Source organism: Numenius arquata, chromosome 6, assembly GCF_964106895.1.
Source record: "Numenius arquata chromosome 6, bNumArq3.hap1.1, whole genome shotgun sequence".
Classification (NCBI taxonomy): domain Eukaryota; kingdom Metazoa; phylum Chordata; class Aves; order Charadriiformes; family Scolopacidae; genus Numenius; species Numenius arquata.
In genome coordinates this window covers 40,561,031-40,587,409 of record NC_133581.1, presented here as the reverse complement: position 1 = coordinate 40,587,409, position 26,379 = coordinate 40,561,031, and the positions used below count along the sequence as shown (strand labels likewise).

The 26,379-nt window shown below is 48.0% G+C and overlaps 2 protein-coding genes across 6 annotated transcripts in view; one reads left to right on the top strand and one right to left on the bottom strand.

Moving 5' to 3' along the window:
• Positions 1–217: 217 nt before the first annotated feature.
• On the bottom strand, positions 218–23,247 carry PACSIN3 (protein kinase C and casein kinase substrate in neurons 3). 5 transcript variants are annotated; one of them, XM_074149997.1, is made up of 12 exons: positions 22,896–23,049; positions 11,235–11,318; positions 9,605–9,705; positions 9,010–9,166; positions 8,224–8,459; positions 7,673–7,828; positions 6,948–7,123; positions 6,012–6,132; positions 5,315–5,451; positions 4,531–4,596; positions 3,875–4,035; positions 1,959–2,271 (listed from the first exon to the last, which is right to left on the bottom strand). In XM_074149997.1, exons 3-12 carry the CDS (start codon positions 9,656–9,658, stop codon positions 2,156–2,158), a joined length of 1,380 nt encoding a protein of 459 aa, XP_074006098.1. In that variant the 5' UTR covers positions 9,659–9,705; positions 11,235–11,318; positions 22,896–23,049; the 3' UTR covers positions 1,959–2,155. The 5 variants fall into 5 exon arrangements, with proteins under 5 accessions (XP_074006100.1, XP_074006102.1, XP_074006101.1 ...); XM_074149999.1 differs by lacking the exon at positions 4,531–4,596 and having other exon boundaries at positions 218–2,271; positions 22,896–22,982; XM_074150001.1 differs by lacking the exons at positions 4,531–4,596; positions 22,896–23,049 and adding an exon at positions 23,201–23,247 and having other exon boundaries at positions 1,952–2,271.
• The window catches only part of DDB2 (damage specific DNA binding protein 2), a 20,478-nt gene continuing 17,096 nt past the window's right edge, over positions 22,998–26,379 (top strand). The window contains exon 1 of the mRNA XM_074149994.1: positions 22,998–23,107. The gene's annotated coding sequence lies outside the window, so the exon portion shown is untranslated. The remainder of the gene's footprint in view (positions 23,108–26,379) is intronic.

The window sequence follows — 26,379 nt, the reverse complement described above, 5'->3', positions numbered from 1 at the left end:
TTCAGTTGTGGGTCAGCGAGTGGAACACTTGCAATTACTGTACAACGCTGATGATTACTTTACCTGGGATATAGCACTGAAAGCAGAGAGTAGATCTTTAAATAAATCCAAGTGCTTGTACACTAACACCTCTCATTACATGGCATAAGCTTAGAGGTTTCTTCAAATATCGGACTTCGAATAATAGGTAAACGCATAGCAAAATCCAGGCATTTTTAATGTCTGTTGCTTAGATCTTTAATTGCCTTTTGGGAATACTTCCTCTTTTCTTGAGAAATGACATATTACTGATTCAGAACAAAATGCTTAAGCCTTGTTCTTTTGGTTTGCACCCTTCTCCCCCTCATTCATGAAGTATAGTCCTAGGGATACTTTGAGCAAGACCTTTCAACAGCTGATACATTTCTGCAGTCTCACAAAAGCACTAAATAGCATTAGTCTCAGATCTCTTTGTCCATGGCAGGCTACATTTCAGTGTGGTACATTTACACCCAGTGTGCTGTAAAAGGTTAATTTCCGCTCCGTCTGGCAGGCAACAAGCTGTTTGTGATACTTTAGTCTCTCATATGTTAACAGTGTTTGAATCTGTCCATCCCCATCTGCTTTTCAGTCTACACTTGTTAAACATCCATTTTGGTTCACTAGCTGCTGCTAACATTCTGCGGTCATTTAATCCCAAATGCTCACCTATGACTTCACACTTCCTTGTCTGTATCCTCCCTTGTCCAAACTGCTCTGAAGCGGTTCACCCCAGGGTGGTTGGTGGAGGCTGGACTGACTTTTGAGAGTCTGACTTAACCAAGGTCCTCACATGCACTAACTCAGAATAAGAATTTCACTACAAAAGGCTACTACAAACTCACAGTGCATCTCAACAGATGTAGTAAGTAAACCATTTTAAAACTATTGTTTGTTTTTCCAAAAGTAGTAGCTTTTCCTTTTTTTGTCCCCTCAAGCTCTTGGGCTATATCCTACACAGAACATGTCCATCAGTCCTCATATTTGAATATGCGGAGCACTAGGATCAGAACCCAACTTTGTCTCAGCAGCTGCCTCAGAGGCTTTTAAGGGCAGATAGGTCCTCCCCACTGAATGGCACTTTACAACTGAGCATAAGTACAGCTGCAGCAGAGTTATCCCTCTATAGCTAATGTTGTGCCAGCCAACAGGTAGCTTCCATACTCTATCCTTCATCACAGTGTGACACTTCCAGGATGTGTAAGTCAAGAATATGTAGGAGAAAGAAAAAGAGGGTCTGTTATGCACTGAGAGTTCGTGAAGAAGAGAGGTATAGCCAAAACGATCTAGAGGCATTAGAAACCCCAACACATACTAGTGCACTTAGGGGTTCTAAGCATAACAGACTGGAATGTGGCTGCCTTGTTGTTAATACCAGCCTTCAGTGTGCATCAAGGCCCATTTGGTCAACTCTAACCTGCTGTCAGACAGTTCTGTTCACAACTGGTTAGCCTGAGCAGCTGCACCATGTCAGATAGAAGCCTCTTTCTCCTGTCCCCAAGCTATATTCTCATTCATTCCTGCTGTTACCCTAATAAATCTGAGGGTAGCGGGAGGGGACATCGAGGTTGTTGAAGCTGTATTGCTCATACCAGCTGCCTTACCACAGAAGCCAACAAGCCTGCAGGTGAAGGACACTGAAGACTTCTGAAAGTTGTGGGAGGAAAAAATAGATTTCTGCCAGTCAGCTGGATTGAGCCAAAAAGGGGAAGCAAGACTAGAAGTTCCCTCTTACCCTGCACATCCAAAGTTCCTTGAACAGGAAGCTTGGGGGCAGAGCAGACCCCACCACCCTATGGATGCACGTGCACTGAAGCCAAGGAAGTCTGTTTTCTCTGTTTTGGAGATTTGCATTTGTCACATCTCCTTTCACTGAGTGCCAGTCAAGAGGATGTGTTCCCTTCTGCACTCCTATAGGGCTCACAGTCAGAGAAAGCTTTACTCATCTTCGTTTATTTAATAGAAAATCCCTACAGGTCTAGGCATTTAAAGTGAAGCATTAGTTACATGGAATACGTGCCCTCAAAGTCCAGAAGTTGCTGGATATACTGCAAAGGTGGACTGGGGCCAGCAGTGACCCAGTGACCTCTGCAGGAGATGCTGGTATGGCTGTGAGACGCTAGCAGGGCAGTAGAAATCATGATCCAACCTTCTCCACATAGTTAGCAGGATAGAGTCCAACTTGGCCAGTGAGAAGTCGGCCCTTGCACCAGCCCTGCTCATCTTCCTCACTAATCTTCATTAGTTCTTCACCTAAAAGCAAAAACAGGCATTAGGAACCAACGTAGGGAAGTGTAGCATGGCATTTTTCCCTGCCTCAGAAGAGTTGATAAAAAGCAAGATGTATTGGTCTTAATCACCACACTTTTCTCCACTTATCACACCCTGTATCATAGCACACAGTTTAACCAAAGCCAGAGTTACTGACCTCTTCAGAATCTATGCTCAGCACTATTCCCTAGGCCAAGGAACTCAAAAGACAGACCTTCACTTCTGCTCTTCAACATGAGAAATATTTTTGTGCCCTATATTTCTTCCTGCTTTCCTACCCCTAGAAGAACATGCTTACAGGCCAGAGAGATCAGAATGATCTCAGAGATTTATTTCTTAGTGGCTCCTCAGTAGCAGATGGGAAGAAAATATAAGAGGCTGCTAAGCATCAGCTGTTAGGACCCAAAATGACTATTCCATGATGGAGTGCCTGGTTTGGCCAACAAGGCATGGACTCATTTCTCAGCTATGACCAGGAAAGGCCTTTAAACTTCCCACATCTACTTTGGGAAAGGGCAGAGAAGTCCCCTTCTCCATGAGTAGAAGGTCATACTTCTGCCAGAGGGAGGTCTGACTGCATCAATAGGGACATCCCACACTGGCAGAGGCTCAGAAATAAAGTCATCTGCTGTTAAGCTTAAGCCCCACTGATGCATGCTGCTCAGAGCAGATTCAAAAAGGGGATGACTAAAGCTAACCAGTCATACCTCATTACATCTGCTGGGTGGAAAGGGAGAGCAAAGAGTCAAGTTCTAGAGCACCCACGTTGTAAGATATTTTAAAGCAACAAGTTAGTGTTAGGAAGTTTACTAGTATGGTAACACCGCAGCACAGATATTGGCCTCAGGCACAAGCCCCTGCTACTGAAGGACTTCAGTGCCTTTTTAGAACTGGTGTATTTTTGAGAGATATAGCACACAGATACCAGGTAAGACTCAAAACAAGCAAGATTAGAGACACTCTCAAGATCTGGATGTCCTCTTTGAGTTGGAGAAGACTGCACATGCAAACTTAATTTAACTGAAGGAAGAAAAGGGGAAGGGTCTGTTTCTCACTCAATCGCTCTCACTCAATCCTCTGCTCTGAGCCAGAATCTCCACTCTCAAGATACTCATGATGAGCCACAGTTTGCATCGCTGGTTTTTGCCAGTTGAACTCTGCCTTCAGTAGTGCATGTCAGCTGAGCTTTCTCCCAAAACAAACCTCTTCTGCTTACTTCAAAGGACAATCCAGACCACCTATGTCATTTTTATATCAATGGCACAATGGAGAAGCATTTAATAAAGTCTCAAGATACAATGCAAAATAAATGCCTTAAGAGGAGGCAGGAAGGATCTGTCTCACCACCTGGGGTCTGCTCTCCCTACACTGTGACCAATGCCTAGGCGATCTCTTCTTATGTGGCCTGTCTGCCTAGAACAGGTTGGACTTCCCAGTGGATCATCCACCTCAGAGGAGCTGACAATGGGTCAGGCCAGTGGATGAAGAGTAAGTATCAGTTTTCTAAGGGACATCCAGTTCTTTAAAGAGTGTTTCAATCATTCAAGTCAAGCAAAAGGTTAGTAGGAGATTAGTGCTTCTGTACCTGCTTTAAAGCTCAGCTCATCAGCCTCCTGTCCTGTGTAATCATACAGTGCTCGTACCCGTACACCTGGTACCTTTATGTCTTCCTCATGCCCATTGGCATCCAGGCACTTCTTGGGAGTGTCCTCATCTGACCACTCCGAAATATCTTCTTTCCCTCCGCTTTGTATGTGGAAGGAGAAAGGGGACAAGATGGTTGTTAGTAGACTCATTTCTCACCCAATTCTTCCTGAATCGTGCGCCACCCTGACTCCCCCCGAGACTTCTGTGCTATAGAACAAGGTGCAAGAGTGAGGGTGAACAGGGAGGAGAGAACCCAGGAGATACCAGGATTGGTTGAAAGCATCCCAGCATTAGAGCTCTGAGGGTCACAAGGGTAACTCATTCTCACAGTATTTTCACACATGCACACTCTTCGTGACCTCATTCTTCTCTAGCAGACCCTCTCACACAAGAAAGGCCAGTCCTAACTGGAGAGCCCAACTGTGTCCAGAGTTACTCCAGCCAAGAATAAGACAGGAAAAGCCATGTCTCCCGTTCCAAAGAGATGTCTGGAATGCTGTTTTCCAAGTCAGGAACTTGGAAAGAAGGGAAGAGCAGCAGAGAACAGGCACCTGGAACCCAAAAACCCCCGAAGAGGCTACATTCCATACTAACTTCATACGGGCGGGTGCCCTCAGGCTCTCATAGAAGAGGCTGTTCTGCTCCTCTTCATAGGAAAACCTGTAGATTGGCAAACAGGGCCCCTGAATCCAATAGACTATGAAATATAGAGATGACTCAAGGCCACTACTGTATCCCCTTTCTTTTCTGCCCAGTTCACCTAGGCCAGAGTTCACCTTTTAAAGCAGGATGGCTACTGGAACTGCAGGGCATGAGTCTCTTCAGCCTCTCCCTGTTCTCCAGCATGCTTCCTGGCAAGGGAAGCAGCTATACCCAGACTTGCCAGGTAGTACTCAGCACCACATCAGGGGGGGAAAAAAAAAAAATAAAAAAAAATAATCTGATGCCTGCATTTAGGAGACAGTACAGCTAACTGACAAAGCTGCCAGTTCCCAACTCTCCTCACCCTGTCTGGGAGGAAGAAGAATTGGGGAAATGCATGCCAGAATCTCACACAGCATTAGTGTGACCAGGCCAAATCTCATGACTAGAAGGATCTTTACAAGAAGGTGCCTTTTGAGGCAGTGAGTACCAGACCAAAAAAAAAAAAAAAGAAGACCCCAAACCAACAACAAAACCCCAACACAAAAAAACAAACCAAACCAACCCCACCACGCAGTTACCCTAAACCCTCTTTTCTACCCTGTCTTTTCCAGAGTGGCACGGGCAAGGGACATGAAGTTAAGGAAGAGATCACTCTTATCGATACAAGTCATTCATGACCCTAGGCAGGGCTGTCCTTTTCCTAACCTGACGTATCCCCAACTTCAGCCCTTACCTTCGCCTTGTCTGCAGAGGGGTCTGTGAAACAACACCATCCCGTGTAGGCAAAATACTGGTCAGTGTGACATCATCAGCCATCTTGCCACTCTTCTCCTTCTTGGTGATTGGCCGCTGTGTTTCAAGGGACCATTCCTGTTCAGGGAAAAGCAGTAACACCATCAAGCCACTCAGACAGAAAAGCTCTGTGCATCTTTTCTGACCAATACAGAAGGGCAGAACACCAGGTCATATCATATGTCAGTTGTGGCTGGGCTGGTCAGCCAAATGGCCTTGCTGGCACAGCAGGTTCACTCTTAGAATCACAGAATGGTTCGGGTTGGAAGGGACCTTAAAGATCATTGAGTTCCAACCCCCCTGCCATGGGGATTCAACTCTTGTTGAATCCCAAGATACAACAAGTGGGGCTGTGAGAAAATTCTAACAGGAACTTGTCCCAAAGCCCTGAGAACCGATTCCTCTTCTTTGGCCTTGCAGCTGGATGGCTGGAGTATTTGCAGTTTGGCAGGGTTGCATGTGTCCCTTTGAGCACCAGAGAGCTTGCAACACAACAAAAATTTTACAAGAGCCCAACATCTTGAGCCTGCCAAGCAAAGATGTGGTCTTTCTAACACAAGACTAGCAATCCTCCAGTTCCAGTAAAGCAGCTAAATGTTTGGAAACAACAACAAATACACTCTAGAACACTACATCACCTCAAACTGAGGCCAATTCATCGCCATGCCTGGTCCGTGAGTGTTGCGCCACCACTTCAGATCCTCCTGGTTGTCTGCAGCCATGATGACTTGGTAGAGATCTCGATACAACGCATGAAAGCTATGACCACAAACAGACAGAACCATCAGTAACCAAGTCCCTGAGCAGTTTCCCCAAAAGCCAAGTAGGAAGGAAGAACGTAACCTCATGCACAATTACATAGCATCCAAAGTCCCACGGGAGTAAGGATGCTCAAGCAGCACCTGTTCAGGAAGAGAGCCACCCTTACAGAAGAGTCAGCCTGGCAAACAGGACAGGCTTGTTTGGTGTGGCAGTGGCTAACATCTGCCAGTTCTCAGCACAGCTCATCAAGTGAGCATTAAAAGAGCCTGGTGTATTCTTGCACACAGACAGGGAGGTGGCTCAGATTTGTTGCTGCCTCCTTAGAAGTACAGGAGCACAGAAGATTTTTTGGCTGCACCCGTTTCCCCAGTGTAACTCCTACTTAAGGGAAACTTGTAGGCTTATGGTTATCATTCGCTCACAAAAGGTCTCTTTACCCAGGGCAGAATGGGTGTAATAGCTATAGATACTAGGAGACAACAGAGCTGCATTCCTCAGACTGGGATTATGTATAGCAACACAGAGGCATTTCATAAAATAGGAACACCCACAGGACAGTAGGGGAAGAGGAAGGGTTCAGAGGCAGAAATAATCCTCTCTGGGGAGCCTGGCACTGTTCAAGATCAGACACCAGCACTGGTCAGTCTAAAGGGACCAAACGCCAGTTCTACGACACACATGGAAGGGGAAAGAGTGAGACCTGGCAGATTCAAGCAGGCAGCTCCCTTTCACAGCCACCAGAACCGACACCCTTCACCACAGCTCAGGACACCCCAGGCTGGCAGAATTCCCTCCTGGGTCAGGGCTGGTACCTTTCACTGGTGGAGAGGTTGAGATGCTGGTGCAGATTCAGGAACATCTCCTTAAAGAAGCACAATCGCTTGCGCTCTGCTTCCTGACAGCCCTCAAACACTTGCTCCATGTCCTCCATGTAGCGGGGGTTGTAGCGGTTCAGCTCTTCCAGCATCTTCTCATATTGATCCTTGCACTGTATCAACCCAGGAGGACAGCAATGGTGACATGTGTTGCCTTGATGTCAAACCAGTGACACTCCCCCCTACTCTGGCTTGGGACTGACGAGTTTTTTTCCCCTGCACTGCTGAACAAATATACCACAGAAAGAAGAAATCCCCAAGCTGATATCCCAGTCCATCGCTCTCCTAATTTTCTTCTAGTTCCTTGTTGTTCCTTGCTACCCTCTTCCATAGAGGGCCTTCTGCATTTTCACTTTTGCAGGCATGCAATCTAGCCACTTTTGGTAGCCAAGTTTTCAACTCTGGAGCTCTTGCCCCCTGCACCCCTCCACCCTCTCTTTTTTTTTTTTTTAAAGTTTACTTATAAATTAGCTCTTACCCAACACCAAAGATAGACCTTAGTCACTGAATTCTCAGTCTAACTCATTAAAACCTCAAAAAATGGGATCTCACACCTCCTTTCAGGCTTCAGCAGGAGCCATTTCACTGAGCGACATTACAACCAGTGCTTTTTCCTCAAGCGGAGTATCCTTGTGACCAACATCCATACAATGCACACTCACCTTCTCAGCCTCCTGAGTGCACTTCTCTACACGCTCCTGCAACTTGCGCAGCTGTTCCTGTGAGACAGAGGAGTCTGCCTTGGCATGGTTCTCCCTCGTATGGGCTGTTTTCTCCTCCTTCCGGGCTGCATGATAGTTTTTCTTAGAAGTCTCCACCTGTAGGAGGAAGATGCAGAGAAAGCCATGATCCTGACCACATTGATCCTCCACTACTCAGAGAGGGCATGTTAAATTTTGTTACAGTCAGGAGCAATTGTTTCAGGACGATCTATGAGGAACGCCAATTTGGCATTTAGCAAACCATACTCCAAAGGGAAAAGGTACCTCCAAGTGCTCACCTGCTGTGCAGGAATACAGAGCCTGTTACTGGTCTTCCCACATGGGAAAGAAGTTACAAAATCACCAAGAACAAGATACCATCAAGACATCCCTCCCTCTCTGGCATTCTCAGCTCCTCTGGCTAACCCCAGTTTGTTTACCTAGTGGCTCTCACCATCAGGCAGCCAGCTCAACTACCCTTATCCCTCCTTCCCCATTCACACTTTGCTCACATCTTTCATCTTCTTCACCCAGGGTTTCTGGGCCTTGCGGAACCCATCCTCTGCCTCTTTTGTTTCCTTGAAGCCTCCAATCATCTGCTTGTGGTAGGCCTCCTTCTGCCAGGCCTTGATCTTATCCGAGTCTTCACCAGCCAGGTGGTTCCGGACAGCTAAGTGAATTTCACTCAGTTTGTCCGCAGCTGTCAGGAAGGCATGCCAGGCCTTCTCCAGAGTACCATACTGTGGACCTGCAGGAAAAAACACCAGAGGGGCTCTTACACCTCCTGCCCGCAGAAGGGAACGCAGATTCTTTTCCTCCTATGCACATCTATCAGTATGGAGTCGGTTCCTTAACTCTCCCCCATTGCGCAAGTCAGCATTGACTGGTCTCCATGCAGTCCCAACAGGCAGCATCTAGAGCGGCTGAGACAGGCATTTCTTCTGGGCAGCCTTAGCTGTCCCAGATGGTGCCTGCTGGGAGAAGGTTTACTGTAGAAAATTCTCTTCACAGATCTGTCAGGAACTTCAGGAGAGACAGTAGCACTAGTTCACAATTGAGGCAGTAAGTCCTTTGGGGCATCTGTCCCACTGTTTCCCGTTACTTTGTGAGACACTATCAGTTTGAGCCCACTGCCACTAAATTACAACATTAGTAGTTACTGTCTGACTGGATGAGAGACAGCCAAGCCATCTGTGAAAGGGGAGATCTGCAGCTTGATTTAAGACTTGGACTTGCCAAATGAAACAAATGTTTGGTGTTTTTTTTTTGGTAACCAAACACTGGAGAGAACACTTTACCTTTCTCCACATTGGTCCTCCACTTACGAGACCATTCTGTTAGCTGCTGGGCATAGTTCTTCTCTATCTTGGCTCGCTCCTGGAAGCAGGAGATTAAGTCATTGCAGAGCCGGTACCCATCATCCACACGCTTCACTGTCCGCCTGTAATTTCCAGCCTGAAATTTCACATAACACCATCATTTATACTGTACTGACTTTCATATTCCTTCAGAACAGAGCACAGCAGGTTCAAACATTGCACAGGGAGGGAGCACAGACCCTTCTGAAGCCAGCAGCTGGGCTCAGTCCCTCCTTCGGCACTCCCTCAGGGAAGCACAGCAGTGGAGGGAAGAAGCTGAGATGCTTTGCTTGCCTCTCTCACAGCTTAGATCAGTGTCAGCTGAACAAGGAACTCTCTCATTCCACAGTATCTGTGGAGGAAAGGATTACCTCCTCCATGTAGTAACACACAGTGTGTTACTGAACCTCCCCACAGTTCCTCCTTTCCACTCCAAGAGCAACATGTCACCCAGGAACCTGAAGCTCAACCCTTAATCCCACAAGTGGGAGGTAAGAAGACATTCCTACCTCCCTCACCCATTATCCTTCCTTACCTCCCAGAAACTGCCCCCAGGAGCCTCCCCGCCAGCATCATCTTCTGATGACATCACCCCCGTTTTCTTGCAGCAGAGAATTTTTGCAGATTTCAGTTAAGCTGAGAAGAGAGAAAAGTGATTTCTAACAGCGCACTGGCTATGCCTTTGCAGAGAGCACAGTTCTGCGTGACTCTTGGGAGCTGGACGAGCCCAACGCATTGCCCTGCAGGCAAGTACTCCCATCACTGTGCCTCCAGCAGCAGATGGCCTGATCCAGCAGAGATCCCCAGGGCTGAACCTGCCCCCCCCCTCCCTGCAGACAGATGCCCTCCTTGGCAGGCCTCTAGTCCATTGGGAAAGAACGTCATAGAAAACAATCTTGCCAAGCGTCAACTGTACAGATATTGGTAGTGCTAGTGAATCCAAAACCCTTCAACAGCACCAGACATCTCTGCAGAGATTCCGTTCTTAACCAAGGCCCTGAAGAGGATAGAAAAAACTACAGAAACTGAGGTAGCTAAAACTATTTGAAGTCTGCCCTCAAAGACTTTAAATAAGTCTTCTGTCAATGGAGATGACTCCAGCTTCCTAATATGACTCAGGATTACGGGATTACAACAACTGCCTGGAGAAAACAAGGCTGAGCAGTCAGCAGGCAGGCATGCCTTGAATGGGGAGGAGCCCTATAAGCTGCCCACCAGCTGAGCTGGGCTGGAGCAGAACTACAGGAACATGCTGGGGCATACCCAGCCAAACGGGAACGCAGCACATGTGCCAGTCACCCAGCAGAGCTGCCTCTCTAGAAACATCCCTGCAGAGCTGGTGTTTTCATTACACTCAACTCTCTCACTACAATTAGGCTCAAAATCTAGACTAGAAGGCAAAAGGTTTGTTTCATCCTCTGTTGCCTCAGAACTTTTGCCCATTCCCCTGTGCTAGCCTGCACTGCCAGTTTGTTCCTGACACAGTGTGACACTATGAATTCCTTGGGGAGAGGCTCGGGGTTGCTCTTGTGCAGGAATGAGAGAGGGAATAACAAAAAAAGGCCCAAGCCCAGTCACTCGCACACAAGCCCACTCCATTCTAGACAAGCCTGGGTTAACCCAGCAGAGATGTCCTTCGCTGCCACTTCTCCTCTTGCACATTCCTAGTTATAAAAAGCTTCGCTCACACCCCAGAGAGGTATCTGCTCGTTCTGCCAGCCCACAGGGCACACAGTGGAGATGAAGAAGATTAGGTCAAAAGCCCACAACTCCCCACCTCCTGCAAATCCTTGTTAGTGGCATGAGCTACACAGTGAAGCACCCCAACACAGACTGTAGGAATTTTCTACACTTCTTCTGAAAACAGTTTGGCTTTGTTTGCTCAGACTCATCCCATGGAGAGTATCAGGAATATGTGAATGCTGTTCCTCTGGGTTTCTTCAGAAAGCTGAGTGCTGAATTCCAGTCACAGAAGCAAGTTGTTAAATGGGACGGGACGCTCAGGTGCGCAAACCTTGAAACCTGAAGAATACCTCCACCCACACCACCGGCTCTCCCTGTCCCTCCTTCTTCCCTCCCCACCATTTGTCCATCAGCAGGCTGCAAAGCTATCTTATGTGCCTCCAGGACACACAACTCTACTCTTGTCCCCAGTAACTACATACCTGAAAGCTTAAAGTTAAATGCCGCAAGGGAGTAGTGGGCAGTTGGCAAGTATGTCTTGAGCTCTTCAACCTTCTTGAAAAAGACTGGAAAAGACAGAGATGGGCAGAGTTAGACACTGCTTCTCCTTCGAGGGGATGCTCCCTGTTCTGATGCATCACAATCCTAGGGGTGTCCCCCTCCTGCCAGCTCCTAGGAGGGGCACCCTCTGATATAGCAGCTGCGGCCACTGTGCCTCCTGAGATGCCACGTTCCAGCACGTAGGAGAGATGCCAGATCCTTGTGTCACAAGATCTAGCCCCTGAGAGAGTTAAAATAGAACTGTCGGGGCGGCATGACAGCACTGTGCAGGAAAGGTAGCATCACAACAGCTGAGCAAAAGGGAACAGCTCGTCGCCAGAAAGGCCTATAATAAGCAGCCTTCCCCAGGCACCATACGCGGGGCTTGTTCCCCCCTCACTGTACAGTGTCCGGTTTATCAGACCCCATTGCCTCCATGCACTGCTGCCCATGCTTTTACACGTAGCTGCCTTTGGGAGAAGAAGAGAAGAACACACACATACACTTTCTCCAGTCCCTTTTTACTAAGGATGGGGAGGGTTTATATGCAAGAGATAGGACTTGATAACTCTACTTAAAAAAACAAAACAAAACAAAACCTACAAGGATGCATATTCTGGTTTAGAGGCCTGGACTCCTTTAAGTAGCTCAGCACCTAGCACTGCCCTGGGAGGATGTGACTTTCTACCAGCAGAGCTTTTTTGATCCTTACTTCTGCAAGCTGTCCCCATTACATTCTCAGAAATACTTTATATTATGGTATAGGTAACTGTCATCAACTTTCCACAGAGAAAAGGGAAGTTAAAGGCCTGCAGAGGAATTTTTATTTACCTCATATTCATTTCCCTGAAGATTTACTCCAATGTCAAAAGTCTATTTATTTAAAAAATAGGCAAGCAAAAAACCCATTCTGCTCGATCATCAATATCCACTCAGCTGAGGCTAGAAGGTTAGGGCAACTGAGAGTTAATACAGCTGCCAGCAGAAACTGCAAAACCTGGGAGAAAGTGGGGTTTTTAACCAGACATTAAGACAATTTTGGAGAAGGAATGCAAGAAGGTAGGAAAAGAGGAGAAAGGAAAGAAAAGCAGACCAGGTTATTGCAAACAGGTTAGGGACCTTTGGTGAGGAGGGAGGGGTTGGGACACTTTTGCATGATCCAGGTCAGTCGTTAAAAAGTTATAGCTCATCATAAACCTTTTAAGACTTCCCAGTGGTCCCCAGTAAAACCAGACTACACATTCCTGAAGTTACTAAGATTAAAAAAGTTTCACAAATAGTTATGTGAAAGCCTACTTAAATCTGCCCCAGACCCCTCCTTCCTTTCTCCTGATGAAGACACAGATCAATTAGATATGACACAGAGATTGTATCACTTTTTCCATCCCACACCCCATCCCCACTTTATCAGGAAGCAATGAATCACAAACATGCCTTCCATCTCTGGTTTCCAATTCAGGCTGACTACACAGTGCTAGAACTGGGGGTCAATGTGGAAAGCTGTTGTGTGTGTCAGAGCGTGTTCATTTGAGGGACACTCAAGCAAAAGAACAAAAAACCCACCCTGAATCCATTCTTTCTGCAGTTTCCACATTAGAATTAGAGCCATACTTACTTTCTCAGGAGTTACAAACCCAAATAACTGGATTTACTATCACTAAGATCAACAGGCTCTGAAACATAATAGTAGCTGTGCTGGATCAGACTAAGGGTTCTTGTAGCCTCAAAGCCTCTGTACACAGCAGCCAAGAGCAGATACCTTCCCTCACTTTGAGAGCAGAGCAAGCATACGTTATGCCTCCCTGCATGCCCTCCAAGCCTCTAACCATTTGTTGACAGAAACTTCCCGAGCTGGATGTGGCACCTCTGGATTTAGTAACGTTCAATGGATTTCTCTTCCATTAATTTCTCCAATCTGCTTTTGAACCCACGTGAGTTTTCAGCATTCACAATATCATGTGGCAAAGTATCCCACAGCTTAAGGCTATACTGACTGTAGTCATTGGCATAGGTGGAAGAATAAAATAAAGCAGGGTAATATTTCTACAGGCTGGTCTCCATGGCCTGTGGAGCAGTCAGTCAAGTACACATTTCCATAGCAGTTGTACAGACTTTAAAGCCCAGAAAAATTCAGCCTCGTAGAAGCAAAAAGGTCAAAGAACATAGAGGACCCTTTTCTGCCAGGCTTTTTCTGGACTTTACATGCTCCATGAGCCCATGTCAGTCAGCAGATCAAATTGGATCTGCATGCAGACATAGGGAAGGTACTTAGTCCTGCACCCAGGGGCTGAGGAACAGCTGCTGCTGTCACCCTGAGCCCTGGATGAGCAAATAGATTCCTACTCCACCCCCTCACGCCTAGTTATTCCCAAAACACCGCATGTTTTGTGAGCCACCGAGAGCCTGACACTGAGGAAACATGGGTTTGCCAGGAAAAGCCAATCGGAGTTATACATGCCAAAGTCTGGAGGTTGTTTTACAGCAAAGTAGACAAGACAGGGCTGCCTTGTGGACAGCCTGATAGAGCAAACGCCACCGGGTGATGCAGGAGGGCTGGCAGAGCCTGTACAGAATAAGCAATATAGCTAGAGTTATATTGGGTCAACTAGAGTTACATGTGGGTCAGCACCATATACCAGACTTTCTGATGCCAGTGCCACCTCTGCTAAGAGGAGGCTATCTAGCAAATAATATTTGCAGGGCAAAGGAATGTTTATCCCTACCTTCCTGCCTTCTTCTTTCAGCTACCACAGTCAAGAGCTACTTGAGACCTCACTGCTGCCAGCTCCTGCAAGACGAGCTCTCTGAAGGATGGAGGGAGTGACTACATCTCTGTTCACTTCACACCTCCGCGGGATTACAGATGCGGGCATTACCAACAACGTCAGGTAGATAAAGTGAACCATGCAAATGAGATTTCTGCAGAGCAACAACCTTTGTTGCTAGTAGTGTTAAAAAAGGTACTCCTCTCCTTCCCCCAAATGCCTGCGCTCACTTATGACCCACATAGTTATGCCACACCTGCTATCAACTCCCTATTAAGTTATCAGAAAAATGGCTCTTGGTCTTTAGCTAGAGAAAGGTAGAATGGCTCATGACTGCCTCACTGGTACCGAGCACCACTCGGTGAAACGCCGGAGGGCTCGTCATAACAGAGCTGTTTCCACCTTTAACCATGTTGTTAATCTCACCCTTGCTGCAGTCAAGTCACACATCTCAGACCACAGTTCCCAGCCCTCAGCATCAGGCTAAAACCTTCCCTCTCAAAACATGTGTGAATCTGGCAACATACTACAAGGTACGTCTTTTTGTTCCATGTTTGCACAACACGAGTACAACAGGGTCCTGATCCACAAATAAAACTTCTAGACCCAATAGTTATAATCACTCTTCTCCGCTTCAGAAACCTTTCCTAAGGCAGGTAAACCACCAGAGATCCTCTTTCCTCTACGCCACGCTCCAATACTCCCAGCTTCCAAATGCCTAAGGCATCACTTCTGTGCATTGCTCGACTGCCTCCTGAGACTCCCTTGTGAGCAATTGTTTTCCTAAGTTTGCCAAGAACAAGCCTCTGAACTCCACAAATGCTCAAAAGGCTGGTGCATGCAGCCCTGCAGGAATTCATCCACAGAAACAGAGGTTGTACACTGTGCCAGACAAAGCCTTCTGCCCAACTCCTCTCCCCTTTCCCAAGTGCAACTGCAAGTGCTGGATACAGACACACGTAGAAATGAGTTATATTTATCTAGTAATAGTAACTGGAGCTTTGGTGGAGGCACATTTCTATCATGGACCAATTTCTATATGGGTGCTAAAGTCAAGCTAAGCAAGAGTTTTAATCAGGAATGAGCTGCTGCTCACTGATTTCCACCTCAGGAGAACAACTAACACCACAAGGCAGCAATGTGAGGTTTCTGTGACCAATTTGTTTGATTCCAAAACAGTCCCTTTTCTGCATAGCAGGCAGTGGTGAAGGTATTCGCTCCAGGGCGCTTCTGGTGTAGGTTGCAGATAAACATTTCAATCTGAACAATCCAAATACACAAAAGGATGACATCCCCTCTTCCCTTATGGAACATCAGATATGAAAACCCTTTATTTTTGCTGTCAACTTGTCAGAGTGGAAGTAGAGCACTGGAGCCAGGAGGTTCCACGTGACTCCAGCAGTGTAAGGAACTGGATTGCTGCTGGTACAGCAATGCTAGGAAGGTCTCCGATGGAGAGAACGAAATGAGGCATGGGAGAGGGTGTTCTTTCCGGCCTCACCATCTCTGGAGATGCACATCCAATAGCTCTGAACCAGTGGTTGTAACGATGCCCAGTAACATGCTCTCCGCTGCCATTACAAAGGAGGACCGATATTTAAGGTATACTCACCTGTCTGAGAGGGGCCAGTTCTTCTCTACAGCTAGAGAGGATGCTAAGCAACATGAAGATCCTCCAAAACTTCCCTTAGAGATATTTATCTTCTTGCTGTGGTCACACCCTTAGTGGAGTCACCTGACTGGGAAAGGGACTAAGAGCCAGTGTTTCCCAGCCGCTCCCTAAGGACCGAAGCTTGCCAGGGCCGCCTAATGCAGTTTCGAGAAAGATTTCAGCTGATCTCTCCAGCCAGGGAGAGGTCAGAGAGACATCAGGCGGAACAGTAACTACACACAAAGGTCACTTCAGCTACGTGCAAGCCTGTAACAGAAGCCCATCTCCCAGACAATGATTCTCTAGAGATCATGTGGCTGTCCACTAGCCAAATTCTCCACATTATACCAAAATACAGACAAGATCCTCTTCCACTTCAGGGGGCTGACCTCCTGAGTCTACGTGCTGCTTTATTACTCTTATTTCAAACCACAACTTCTTTATATTGGTCTTCCCATTCAGACCAAGCGAAGAGGACATACATTGCCCTATGTGTTACCCCGAATTTTCAAAATGTTCATTCAGAATTAAGTACTTTCCACATTTATTAGATATTCTCTGAGGTTCTCAGAGGCCAAGGCTACAGGACAGGCTTCTACCAACACACTGCTGCTGATCTACGGGTTAGGATTCCTGACAGACATAGCCTTACCAGGCAGAAATTGTTTCACCAAGTAAAGGAAGAACTCTGCTTTCTTTTCCAATCTGATGTAGGAGATCTTTAATATTACAGGAACACAGAACTATCTTGGTTAACACAATGATGAGACAACATTAATGAAGGAACATATTGGGCTATCAAGGTCTGTGTTAGTTTTGCCCCAGTTGTTGTTCCTATAAAAAATTTGATTATAGTATCAAATATCCACAGAGTTAAAGGAGGGAGGAAATCAGGACTAGACCATGGGGTACCATACTCTAACAGGGCAACAGGCCATGTTCATTTGGTATGTTCAAGATGGTTGCTGGAATAATCTTGACACGTATGCTGTGTCTCTGTATTTAACGGGCAAACTCAAATAGCAGCAGTACATAGCTTTAAAAAAAAAAAAAAGACACACCCAAGCTATGAGGAACAGCACCACACTAGCCTACTTTCTTAGCCCTGTGAATAGCTAAGCTCCTGTTCCACACATTAGTCCAGAGTTCTCACACTCCCTGGCTTACCCCTCTTTCAGGGAAAGGCTTTAACCCATGCACATGTTGAGAACCTGTAATCTCTACTGTCCCACTCCCCGAGCCTCTTCACTTGCTTGCTTCCATGCTGGGTACTTCCCAAGGCACTTCCTACCCTGCTGCATCATTCTCTGCAAATAAACACCAAGCTTGCCAGCAAATACATGAAATCAGCACTTCCCTTTTAATCAGGGGGCACCCCAAACAAGTGGAAATTATTTCTTCCTAAATCACTGATAAACAGGTGTTTAAAGCTCCAGCCAAAGCCATTATACCCCTCCCCAAAAGTCTCAATCTGCACTGCACGTGGACACTTTTTCCACGATTTAATCTACATTTTACCCAGTCACACTTTTTCTGCACTCAGTGACTGGCAAGACAAGATCAACAATCCATCCTGTAACATGGTTGCCTATAACTTAGTAAAGTTCACTCATCACGCTAGCAGGCTGAGCCAGTCCACCCACTTCCAACCAGGCTTGGTGCAAAGAAGTTTGTTTTGTTCAGACCTTTCCATGAACAGCAGTGATCCAGACAGAACAAAATGTCCCAGCCTCATCCAACCCTGAGCAAAGAAGGGAGAGATAATAGGGGGAAGTGGGTGATGAGGGGTGTTTCTGGGGCAGGGGGCAAGCAAACTCCTGTAAGTCCCTGCCAGTGGAATACTCTCCTTCTGTGATTGAATCACCTTGCAACCCCCAGAGCAGGGATCAAATTTACTTGAATGCATTAAGAAGTCTTAAGGAAGCAGACAGCAGTCAAACCAATCAACTAACCTTTGGAGGAGCTCTAAACCAGTTAGCTCCATTCTGACACTCAGCTTCTGGTGACTTCTTGGTTCACTACACTACGCAGCAGTCAGATGGCTCCAATCAGCCTTCTCTGCCCCTTCCTCCCATTTGGAAGTCTGTGGTTTGTTTGGGGGTTTTTTTTGGTTTTTGTTTTTTTTTGTTTTGTTTTGTTTTGTTTGTTTGTTGTTTTTTTTTCTTTTTAAGCAAGCTATAATTCTGGAATTTCTGGCTCCGCTTTACCAATAGCTGTCTTTTCCATTGGCTGTCTTTTGAGGAAGGGAGAATGGGAGACAGAGCTGGCAAATATTTTGTCATTCAGATCGAGCGTGTGGCAATCATATGGGCAACGAATTCAAAGTACTGCATTTCTCTATCTTTGGTTGCATCAAACAGGTTTCCAGTTTTACTCGGTAAAAGCTGATTTACTACAATTGCTTATTATGGGGATACTTTCCTTCCAAATATTCATATAATGCAGACAAGAACCTCAGAGATCATCATCAAGGCATTTCTGAAGTCCATCCAGTTACCTGCAGAGTTCCGAGTCCCAAACAGGCTGTAGAAGTACAGCCAACTTTTTGAAGAGAGCTGAATAAGATACGATTGAGTGCTAAGACATCTCTTACGGTAAAAGAGAAGAACGAGGTAAAGCATCACACCCATTGCTTCTGTTCCATGTTGTGGTCAGTTCCTCCACTTTGAGGGCAATGCTTTTTGTTCACCTTTTGTCACCAGAGCTTGCTTTACTCAACTGCCTCCTTGCAGGAAAAAGCAAAACAAAGAACAACTGCAACTGTAAGGCAGAACTTCAGACACGTGAATAGCTTTTACAGAGTTATTTTGCATAGTCTTTTATAGGACCAAGCATGTAAAAAGAAAACATTGTTTGCTCTGTGGACTGCAGAGAACACTCAGTAACGTAGATCCCCTTTGTAGCATCTCCTGGTTCAAGAAGAGTTTAGCACATTCAATCACTCTGTAGGTACTCCATTCCTAAAGATACCCATATGCCTTTCTGACATATTTCCTAGAGACACGCACGGATAACAAAGTCGAAGCAGTGCAGCCATTAGGAACTGGCCTGCACCGTGGATATTCAGACTTCACGCATTCTTCTTGGAGTTCATTATCCTGTATGTCATGGAGCAATTTTCATACTATTAGCACAGAATCTGCTCTTTGGTATCAGTAGTGCCTCTTCAAATAAATTTTTGGATCTCGAACTGAAGAACAGGACTATAAATACAAATTACTTCATATCCCAGGTGTTATCCACAACACTCCAGGAGAACACAAGCAAATGGGACAGTCAGCCCAAAGGGCACACATTACAGAAGAAATTTCAACTGTTCAGCATCACTGGAATGTCATTTGCTTTCTCAGCCCATTGCCCAAAGCAATGATCTCAGTTTCCGATCCTCAGGACTCAACCCGCCATGTGAAGAAAGAACACCAGGAGACTTTTTAAAAACAGAAAGCACAAATAGAGCAATCCAGTGGGCTTTATTTTCCCCCCCACCAGTGGTTCCTTGAAGCAGCTACTATCCCACAGCTCAAAAGCCTAGTTTTTTTGCTTGCGTTGGGGTTTCCACAGGTTTCACACAGGTTTCCACAGGACAGCAGTCCTGGTGCAAGAAGAGCTGACTGAAAACACCAAGAAGCAAAAATACCTGGAATCATTCAAGAAGTGAAATATGCTGCATCTTCTCCTAGTCCTCCTTGAAAGCTTCTTGCCCTCAAAGACATGCAGGAACCCCACTTCAGAGCAGCGCTGCGGCCGATAACAGCTCAGCACTCTTAGGAGCAGGAGAGGTTAGGCTCAGCAGCAGGGATACTGTGGGAGAGGAGGAAAGTACTGACAACAGATAATCACCTATAGGCCACTGAAAAGATTGACCATGTCCCCAAGAACCCAGGAGGCAAGTACTGTATCTTCCTGCAAACAGAAGAGACACTGCTTGAGCAAGCTCATAGCACGGACAGGACTGAGGAAGCTGAAGAGTTGATAACACAGTGAGTTATAGGTTGCCTGCAGCAATTCTAACTCCTCTAGCCTGGAAAAACTTACTGACAGATTGTGGTAAACAGAGTCCTACCATAGTCACCTACCAAGAGAACATAAAATCCCCCCGCCAGCCTAATGCCTCTGGATCTAGGCCGCCGGTACCATGGAGATCTCTCACATGCCTCTTCAACAAACTACAATGCCCATTGACAACCACTAGATTTAACGCACAAATTCTGACTATCACAAGCCCATCGTTTCTCCCCAGCAAAGAGAAACCACTGAAGGCTGAAATATGATTAGGATGCCAGTCACACGTATTGCCTCACTGCAGTGCCCGACTTCAGCCCACATTTCAGCTTGAAGGAACATGAAACTATTGTACCAGTCACCAAAACAAAGCTGGATGAATACAGCAGAGGACACACCAGGCTTTCTGCACTGACGTTACACTTTGTGCTGGAAAAACTTGTGCCCAGACAGTCAGAGTGCACTTGGATGTTAAATTACGGTGGTCACCATGCTGCAAGGCAGCAGCAAAAAGCTACCTCTTGAACAGCTTCTTAACCGCTCCAAGAATGCGGAGCTCTCTTGTTATTCTTCAAAGAGCAAAATCCCAAACTCTTCACAAAAACTTCCAGATACCATAGGCACTGTTTTCTGTCCCACCCAGGGTCCACTAAAGCATTAGCCTAAGATATTAAGCCTTTTTTTTTTTTAATCTATCTGACACAGTTCCCTGTCATACAGTACCCTCTACACCCATCGTGCTGAGTAACTAGTGATAAAATAGCTTGCCTGATCAGAAAGTCTGTTTTAAAAAGATAAAGAGTCCCTCAAAGGGCTTAAACAGCTCTCCTATTGTTTAGGCATTTCCCCATGAACTCTCAAGAGCAGCCCAAATTCACACATCACTGATCAGCTGATGGCAAAAATAGAGGCAGTTTATTAATGCTCTCTGATCAGGAGCATAGCTTTTTCCACTCAGTCTACAGGCAGATACTTTTAGCTTTTGAGGTCCCCAGTTCAATCCCTGGATGCCAGCCATGACACAGACCAAACAGTTCAAACAGCAACTGAATAACCTCCAGCCCTCGAGATGGCCAGAAAAAAGAATATACAGTATTTGCCACACTCAGGGATATCACATGAGTTCCTAACAGAAGCTCATGTCGCCCCTGGTGCGGTGACTGAAGTGTTCTCACAGTTTTGCATCTCTAAGGAAAGTGGTCACATTACAAATATACCTGACAGTATTGCTGAATTAAAAAAAAAATAAAATAGGTAGGTGTGCATGTATATATAGAGAGAGAGATAGAGAGATACACACACATATTTTAATTTATACTTTTTTGGAAACTCATGTTCATCCAGGGAAAGCCCAGAAGATTCAGGCTAGCTCATGTATAATCCATGGTGACTTAAAACGACTAAAAGCACCAGTCATTGTCCTGTGAAGAGATGAGTTTGGGTCCATGAGGTTTACAGGCTTTTATGACTGGGTTACGCACACAGTCTGCCAAGGACCCGCGGCATTTTGGCACAGTCCAGTCACACACAATCCTTATTCATGCACTGACGTTTGATAGTGGAGTCCCAGGTGGGCAGTTGTTCTCAAGCCCATACGTAGCTGACACACCGAAGTTACTGCCTGAGAAGGAGAGTCTTCATTTGAACGAGTGCAGGCAAGCCACAGAAGCTCAAACTCATAGGTCAGAAGAAAAAAAAAAAAAAAGAAAAAAGCCAATAAAGCAGCACAGTACAGCAGGCAGAGGACAGGGAAGGCAGCAAGCAGCTGATCTAGCTGGCGCATTCATTCCGATCCAAGCCGCAACTCAAAGGACAATCCAGGAAACATTTTAGGGAACTTCTAGAGAAATACTATTAATAACACAAAATACTGTCAAAGCAGAACAGACTCTGCCTCACATGGCACACATCACGCACTTCACAGAAAGGTGAATCCCCAGCCGAAAGAATGTGCCCAGTTACACAACGCAGAGGGAGAAGCTCCACTTTGACTCCACCCAGAGACCAGCTCACACCTGGAACCAGGAGGAACCGGACCCTGTTATTTTAGCCCACACGCTACAGTTGTGCGTTCTGCTCCCATTACGCTCTGAGAATGACTTGAGACATCGTAAGGTTTAGTGACTTCTTGGTGACATCTGAATTCCAGGGTGGAGTGGGAGGCTCTGCTAGGGTTCTACACTGCCATCAGTTACCATCACATCAGAAATTCCTTCATCCGAAACAGACCTGCGGTGGGTTTGAAGGGGAGAGAGGCTCATCTCCCACATCAGGAGGTAGGGTGAGGCGGGCTACAGAGTGAAGGAAAAAGACCAGACTACCTCCCAGGGCCAGGAGCAAGCATCCGGAGGTGGTCGGCTAACCTCCCCCTCAACGCCCAGCTCCGAGCCCTCTGCAAGCCTGAAGAACCGAAGCAAGTTTAAAAAAAACACGTAGTTGGCACAAAAAGCAGTGAAACCGGTTAACGCGTTTGGGCCACGCAAGCTTCGCTTATCAATAGCTTTGCGGAGACCACGGATCCCTCCTCCCGCAGGCAGTGACAAATCATAGACCGTCTTCTCAAGCGCTGGATGTTCAGGCCCACTAATACCCTCCACGTTTATCAGCTTTCTCCTGCCCTGGGCCGGAGAGGACACGGTAACCCCCAGCAGGCTGCCAGGGGCCAGGCGACACCGCCGCGGGCGGCACCCCCGGGCCTCCCCTCCCTGGCACCGCCGCTGCAGTCGGCGGCCAGAAGGCCAGGACCGTCCCGTTCGCCGCGCTCCGGCCGCCAACAGCCCGATCCCGGCCAGGCCCCTTCCCGGCAGGGGTCCTGGGAAGCCGCTTTACACACACACCCCCCCCCCCTCCGTCCCAGCGCCCGCGGCTCCGGTTTCAGAGTGGGAAGCGGCTCAACACCGATCCGGCACAAAGGGGCCCCTGTCCCCGCCGCGGAGCGGAGGCGCTGGCTCCGGAGGGAGGGGGGGAACCTCCGCAGCCCCCAGCGACGGGGCGGTGGCGGCAGGCCGGCTCCGGGGAGGCCGGCGGTGGGGCAGCCGGTAAAGGTCAGGCTGGCGACCGGGGCTGGAAGGGACGCGAAGGGACCGGAGCCCTCCCGGGAGCTTCCCCCCAGCCTCCTCCGAACCAACCTGCCGGGGACCGCGAACTCGCCGCCCCTCCCGGCCCCGCCGCTCCCCCGCGCTTACCGGAGGGTCTCCGCTCCGCGCCGAGCCGAGCCGCCTCCCGATCCCCTTCTGCCCACAGGCAGCGCCCGGCCGGGCACCGCCTCCCCCACCCGCCCCCTTTCCATGAGGAAACTTTTCCCTCGCAGCCGCCAGCGCTTCCCCAGCCGCGCTGCCCGCCGCCGGGAGGGGGCCGGGCTCTGCCGCCGGGACCCCCGGCACCCCACGGGGAACAGGTCCGAAAGACGGCCCGACAGCACGAAGGCGGGGGGGGCCCGGTCCGGGAGAGCGGAGCCCGCAGCCCCGGCAGAGGTGACCCCGCCGCTTACCTCGCAGGCGGCGCGGCTCAGCTCGGCGGGCAGCGGCCACCTGGGCTAGGAGACGGCCGGGCCCTCCCCCCTATTTCAGCCGCGGAACGCGGGGGCTCCCGCCCCGCCTCCAGCAACTCCCGGCGGGGCGGGACGGGACCGGCTCGGGCACTCTGGTGGCGGCGAAGCTCCCCCCTTCCCGCCCCCCCCCCCTTCGCCGGGCTCTTGATCCAATTAACGGGCGGCCGCCGCCGCCGAGCGGGCTCTGCCCAGGCAGGTGGGGCCGGGGGGGAGCAAAGGAGGGGGGTATCGCCGGCTCCCGCCGCGGTTCCCGCTCCACGGGGAGGGCCTGGGGCCGGCGGGGCGAGGGCTGGGGACTGCCCTCTCCCTGGGGGAGGCCGGGCCGACCGGGTCGCCCCCCCGTCATGGCGGGGGCCGGCATAGGGAGGGGAGGCCGCCCCGGGTGAGGGTCGGCCAAGCCCGAGGAGTTGGGCTGTTCTCTGCGTTGCCCACTGGATTTGGGGCTTTAATTAGTTTTGAGTCGGTTGTGTTGTGCGCCGTACCGGCCAGCTGACCCGCGGGGCCCGCAGCCAGCCCGGTGGGCTGCAGCAGGATGCCCAGCAGGGTCCCCGAGCCCCGCTCCCACCCACGCAGAGAGCCGGGCCCTGGCTTCTGAGGGTGGCCGTAGGTGACTCTCCCCGGGGATGGAGAGCAGCTTCACCTCGCATTGGCTCGGCATCCTTCTTTCTCTTTCAGCCTGATGCCGCTGACTCTGTTCGGTCACTCTCCCTTTCCTCTGAAAACCTTTATCTGAATAACCCGGACCTGATCTCTTAAGACCTCAGAGTTTTTTGGTTGCAACCAGCTTTTTCTGAATGCCAGTTTGCCTGCCAGAGTTTCCATTTCTAACGCCAGGCCCCGGGTGCGATTCCCCATGACGCTGGGGCAGGGCTTGTGCAGGAGGAGCGCTGGGAGGCCTCGCTGGCCCACCTCCTCTTGGCTGCTTCCAAGTGACTTGGGACACAACTCCAAGGACCAGCTGTGGGTTTGCAGTGATGTTTATTCAGTCGGTGGAGAAAGGAAAGACTGAGAGCCTTGCAGGAGGAAGAGAGGAAAGAGCAAACGATTAATCTCTGCTCTGGCTTCTCTGGAGCAGTACTGGGATGTTTTCTCTCTCTTTACAACTGCCCAAGTTTCATAGGAGCCAGAAAAATAACTGTACTGGGGCCCTTCAGATACGATGAATCGGAGAGTGGACATTAGAAACGATTCCACTTAATTTGAGGCCAATCTTCTGTTCACTTTTACCTGTGTGGGACCCCTGGAAGGTGGGCATCCATCATGGGTCACTGGATGTGCAAAAAGAGATGCAAGATGCTTTTCTTATCCTCAAAGTTAATCACAGTTGAAAGTATAAGCGTCAACTTTGTATTTCCCTAAAACAAAACCGAACCCAATTTTTTGGCATAGACACTCTCCAAGTCAATTATTCGATTTTAATTCAATTATCTAATTTATGTATGCTAATGAAGTACAGAAAACACAAACATCTGTCATATATTAATATTCTATACCTGGCATTTGCCCTATGTTATGTTTTCATGCTGATTTTGATGCTGGTATCCCAAGTGCCGAGCACCTATGATAGATGCTTTCCATTTGGGACCTGGCCATCCCCAATACTGATGTTAAGGCGAGGGGACTACACAGCATGGCTGCTGCAGCCCTTTCCTCCAAGGCTGGAACGGCTTAGGGAAAATAGGATACTCTGGGAAACAGGATCATTACAATAGTGATAGTTTTGTTCATTTTCCTAGTGCAGGGCAGCTTAGCAATGGTCATGGGATAGGAGGAGGTCAGACAGCATGATACTCACTCTTTGATCTCTTTAGGATTATGTCTTTTTTCCTTCTTTTTCATGGAATATAGGCTTGTGTTCCTGTGCATGCCAAACTCTGGTTGCTGTAATGGTACTTTTTACATCGGGAGTCAGACTGAAGTAGCCAAAAATATTCACACTTTGGAAAAAGATTCTGGCGGTGAGGAGGCAGAATACCTAACAGTATTAACAAACACTGCGAAGTCGATGGTCTTAGTGACAACACAGCTTTACCAGACCTGGTGACAAGACAGCTTTATTCTGCGGTAGAGAACCACGTCCCATAACTAAGGCAGAGCCTCAACATAATTGTGCATCAGACAAAAGGTGTCATAAAAATAAGCCTAATATCCTGCCCACACTTAAGTATACTCCTCTGACTTTGCTGCATACTGCAGTTCAAAGAGTGCGAGACTGTAAATACATAAATATAAGAATATTTTTTTTCAAATTAATTACTCTTCCTCTGGCTTGCTCAGTGTACCGTACAGACAGCTCAGTGTGCAGACACTGGGCTGTGGCACCCCGGGCCAGTGGCATTTCTTCTGTGAGTGATTTGCGTACTATCTGCTATTCTTGTCCCTACTGAATAATAATTACAAAAATATCTGGTGATTCTCTAGGGAGAAAGCAAAGTTGCTATTGGTAATTGATAAAATTACTGTATTTAGCATGATGTGTGTAGCATCGGTGTGGCCTCACCCGGACAACTGTGTACGGTTCTGGGCCCCGTAATTTAAGAGGGATGAGAAGGTCCTTGAATGTGTCCAGAGGGGGGCAACAAAGCTGGTGAAAGGGCTGCAAGGACTGTCCAGTGAGGAGCAGCTAAGGACGTGGGGCTTGCCTAGTTTGGAGAAAAGGAGCCTGAGGGGGTGACCCTGAGGAGGAGAAGCCGAGAGGAAGGTGCTGAGCTCTTCTCCCTGTTACGCAGTAACAGGACACATGGGAATGGTTCAAAGCTGCACCAGGGGAGGTATAGACTGGACACCAGGAAGCATTTCTTTACCAAGAGGGTGGTCAAACACTGGAACAGGCTTCCAAGAGAGGTGGTCCATGCACCAAGCCCCCCAGCAGTGTTTAAGAGGCATTTGGACAATACCCTTAATACCATGCTTTAACTTTTGGTCAGGCAGTTGGACTAGATGATTGATGTAGGTCCCTTCCAACAGAAATATTCCATTCCGTTGGAAAAAAACGCTAACCATGATAGTTCTAAGAGGGAAACACATGGGTTATGGTGTGTGTGCTCTGCACGGGGACGCTACTGCTGGGAGAGAAATGGGGCAGGGACAGAAGGTGCACATCTTCGCTGGAGATAACT

Coding starts and splice junctions, on each gene's coding strand:
- PACSIN3 (XM_074149997.1), bottom strand. CDS start 9,658: ATGTCATCAGAAGATGATGCTGGCGGGGAGGCTCCTGGGGGCAGTTTC. Junction 5,452..6,011: donor TGAATTGGCCTCAGTTTGAG/GTGATGTAGTGT, acceptor TTCCCTGAACAG/GAATGGTCCCTTGAAACACA. Junction 4,597..5,314: donor CCTCTGCAGACAAGGCGAAG/GTAAGGGCTGAA, acceptor GCCAATCTACAG/GTTTTCCTATGAAGAGGAGC.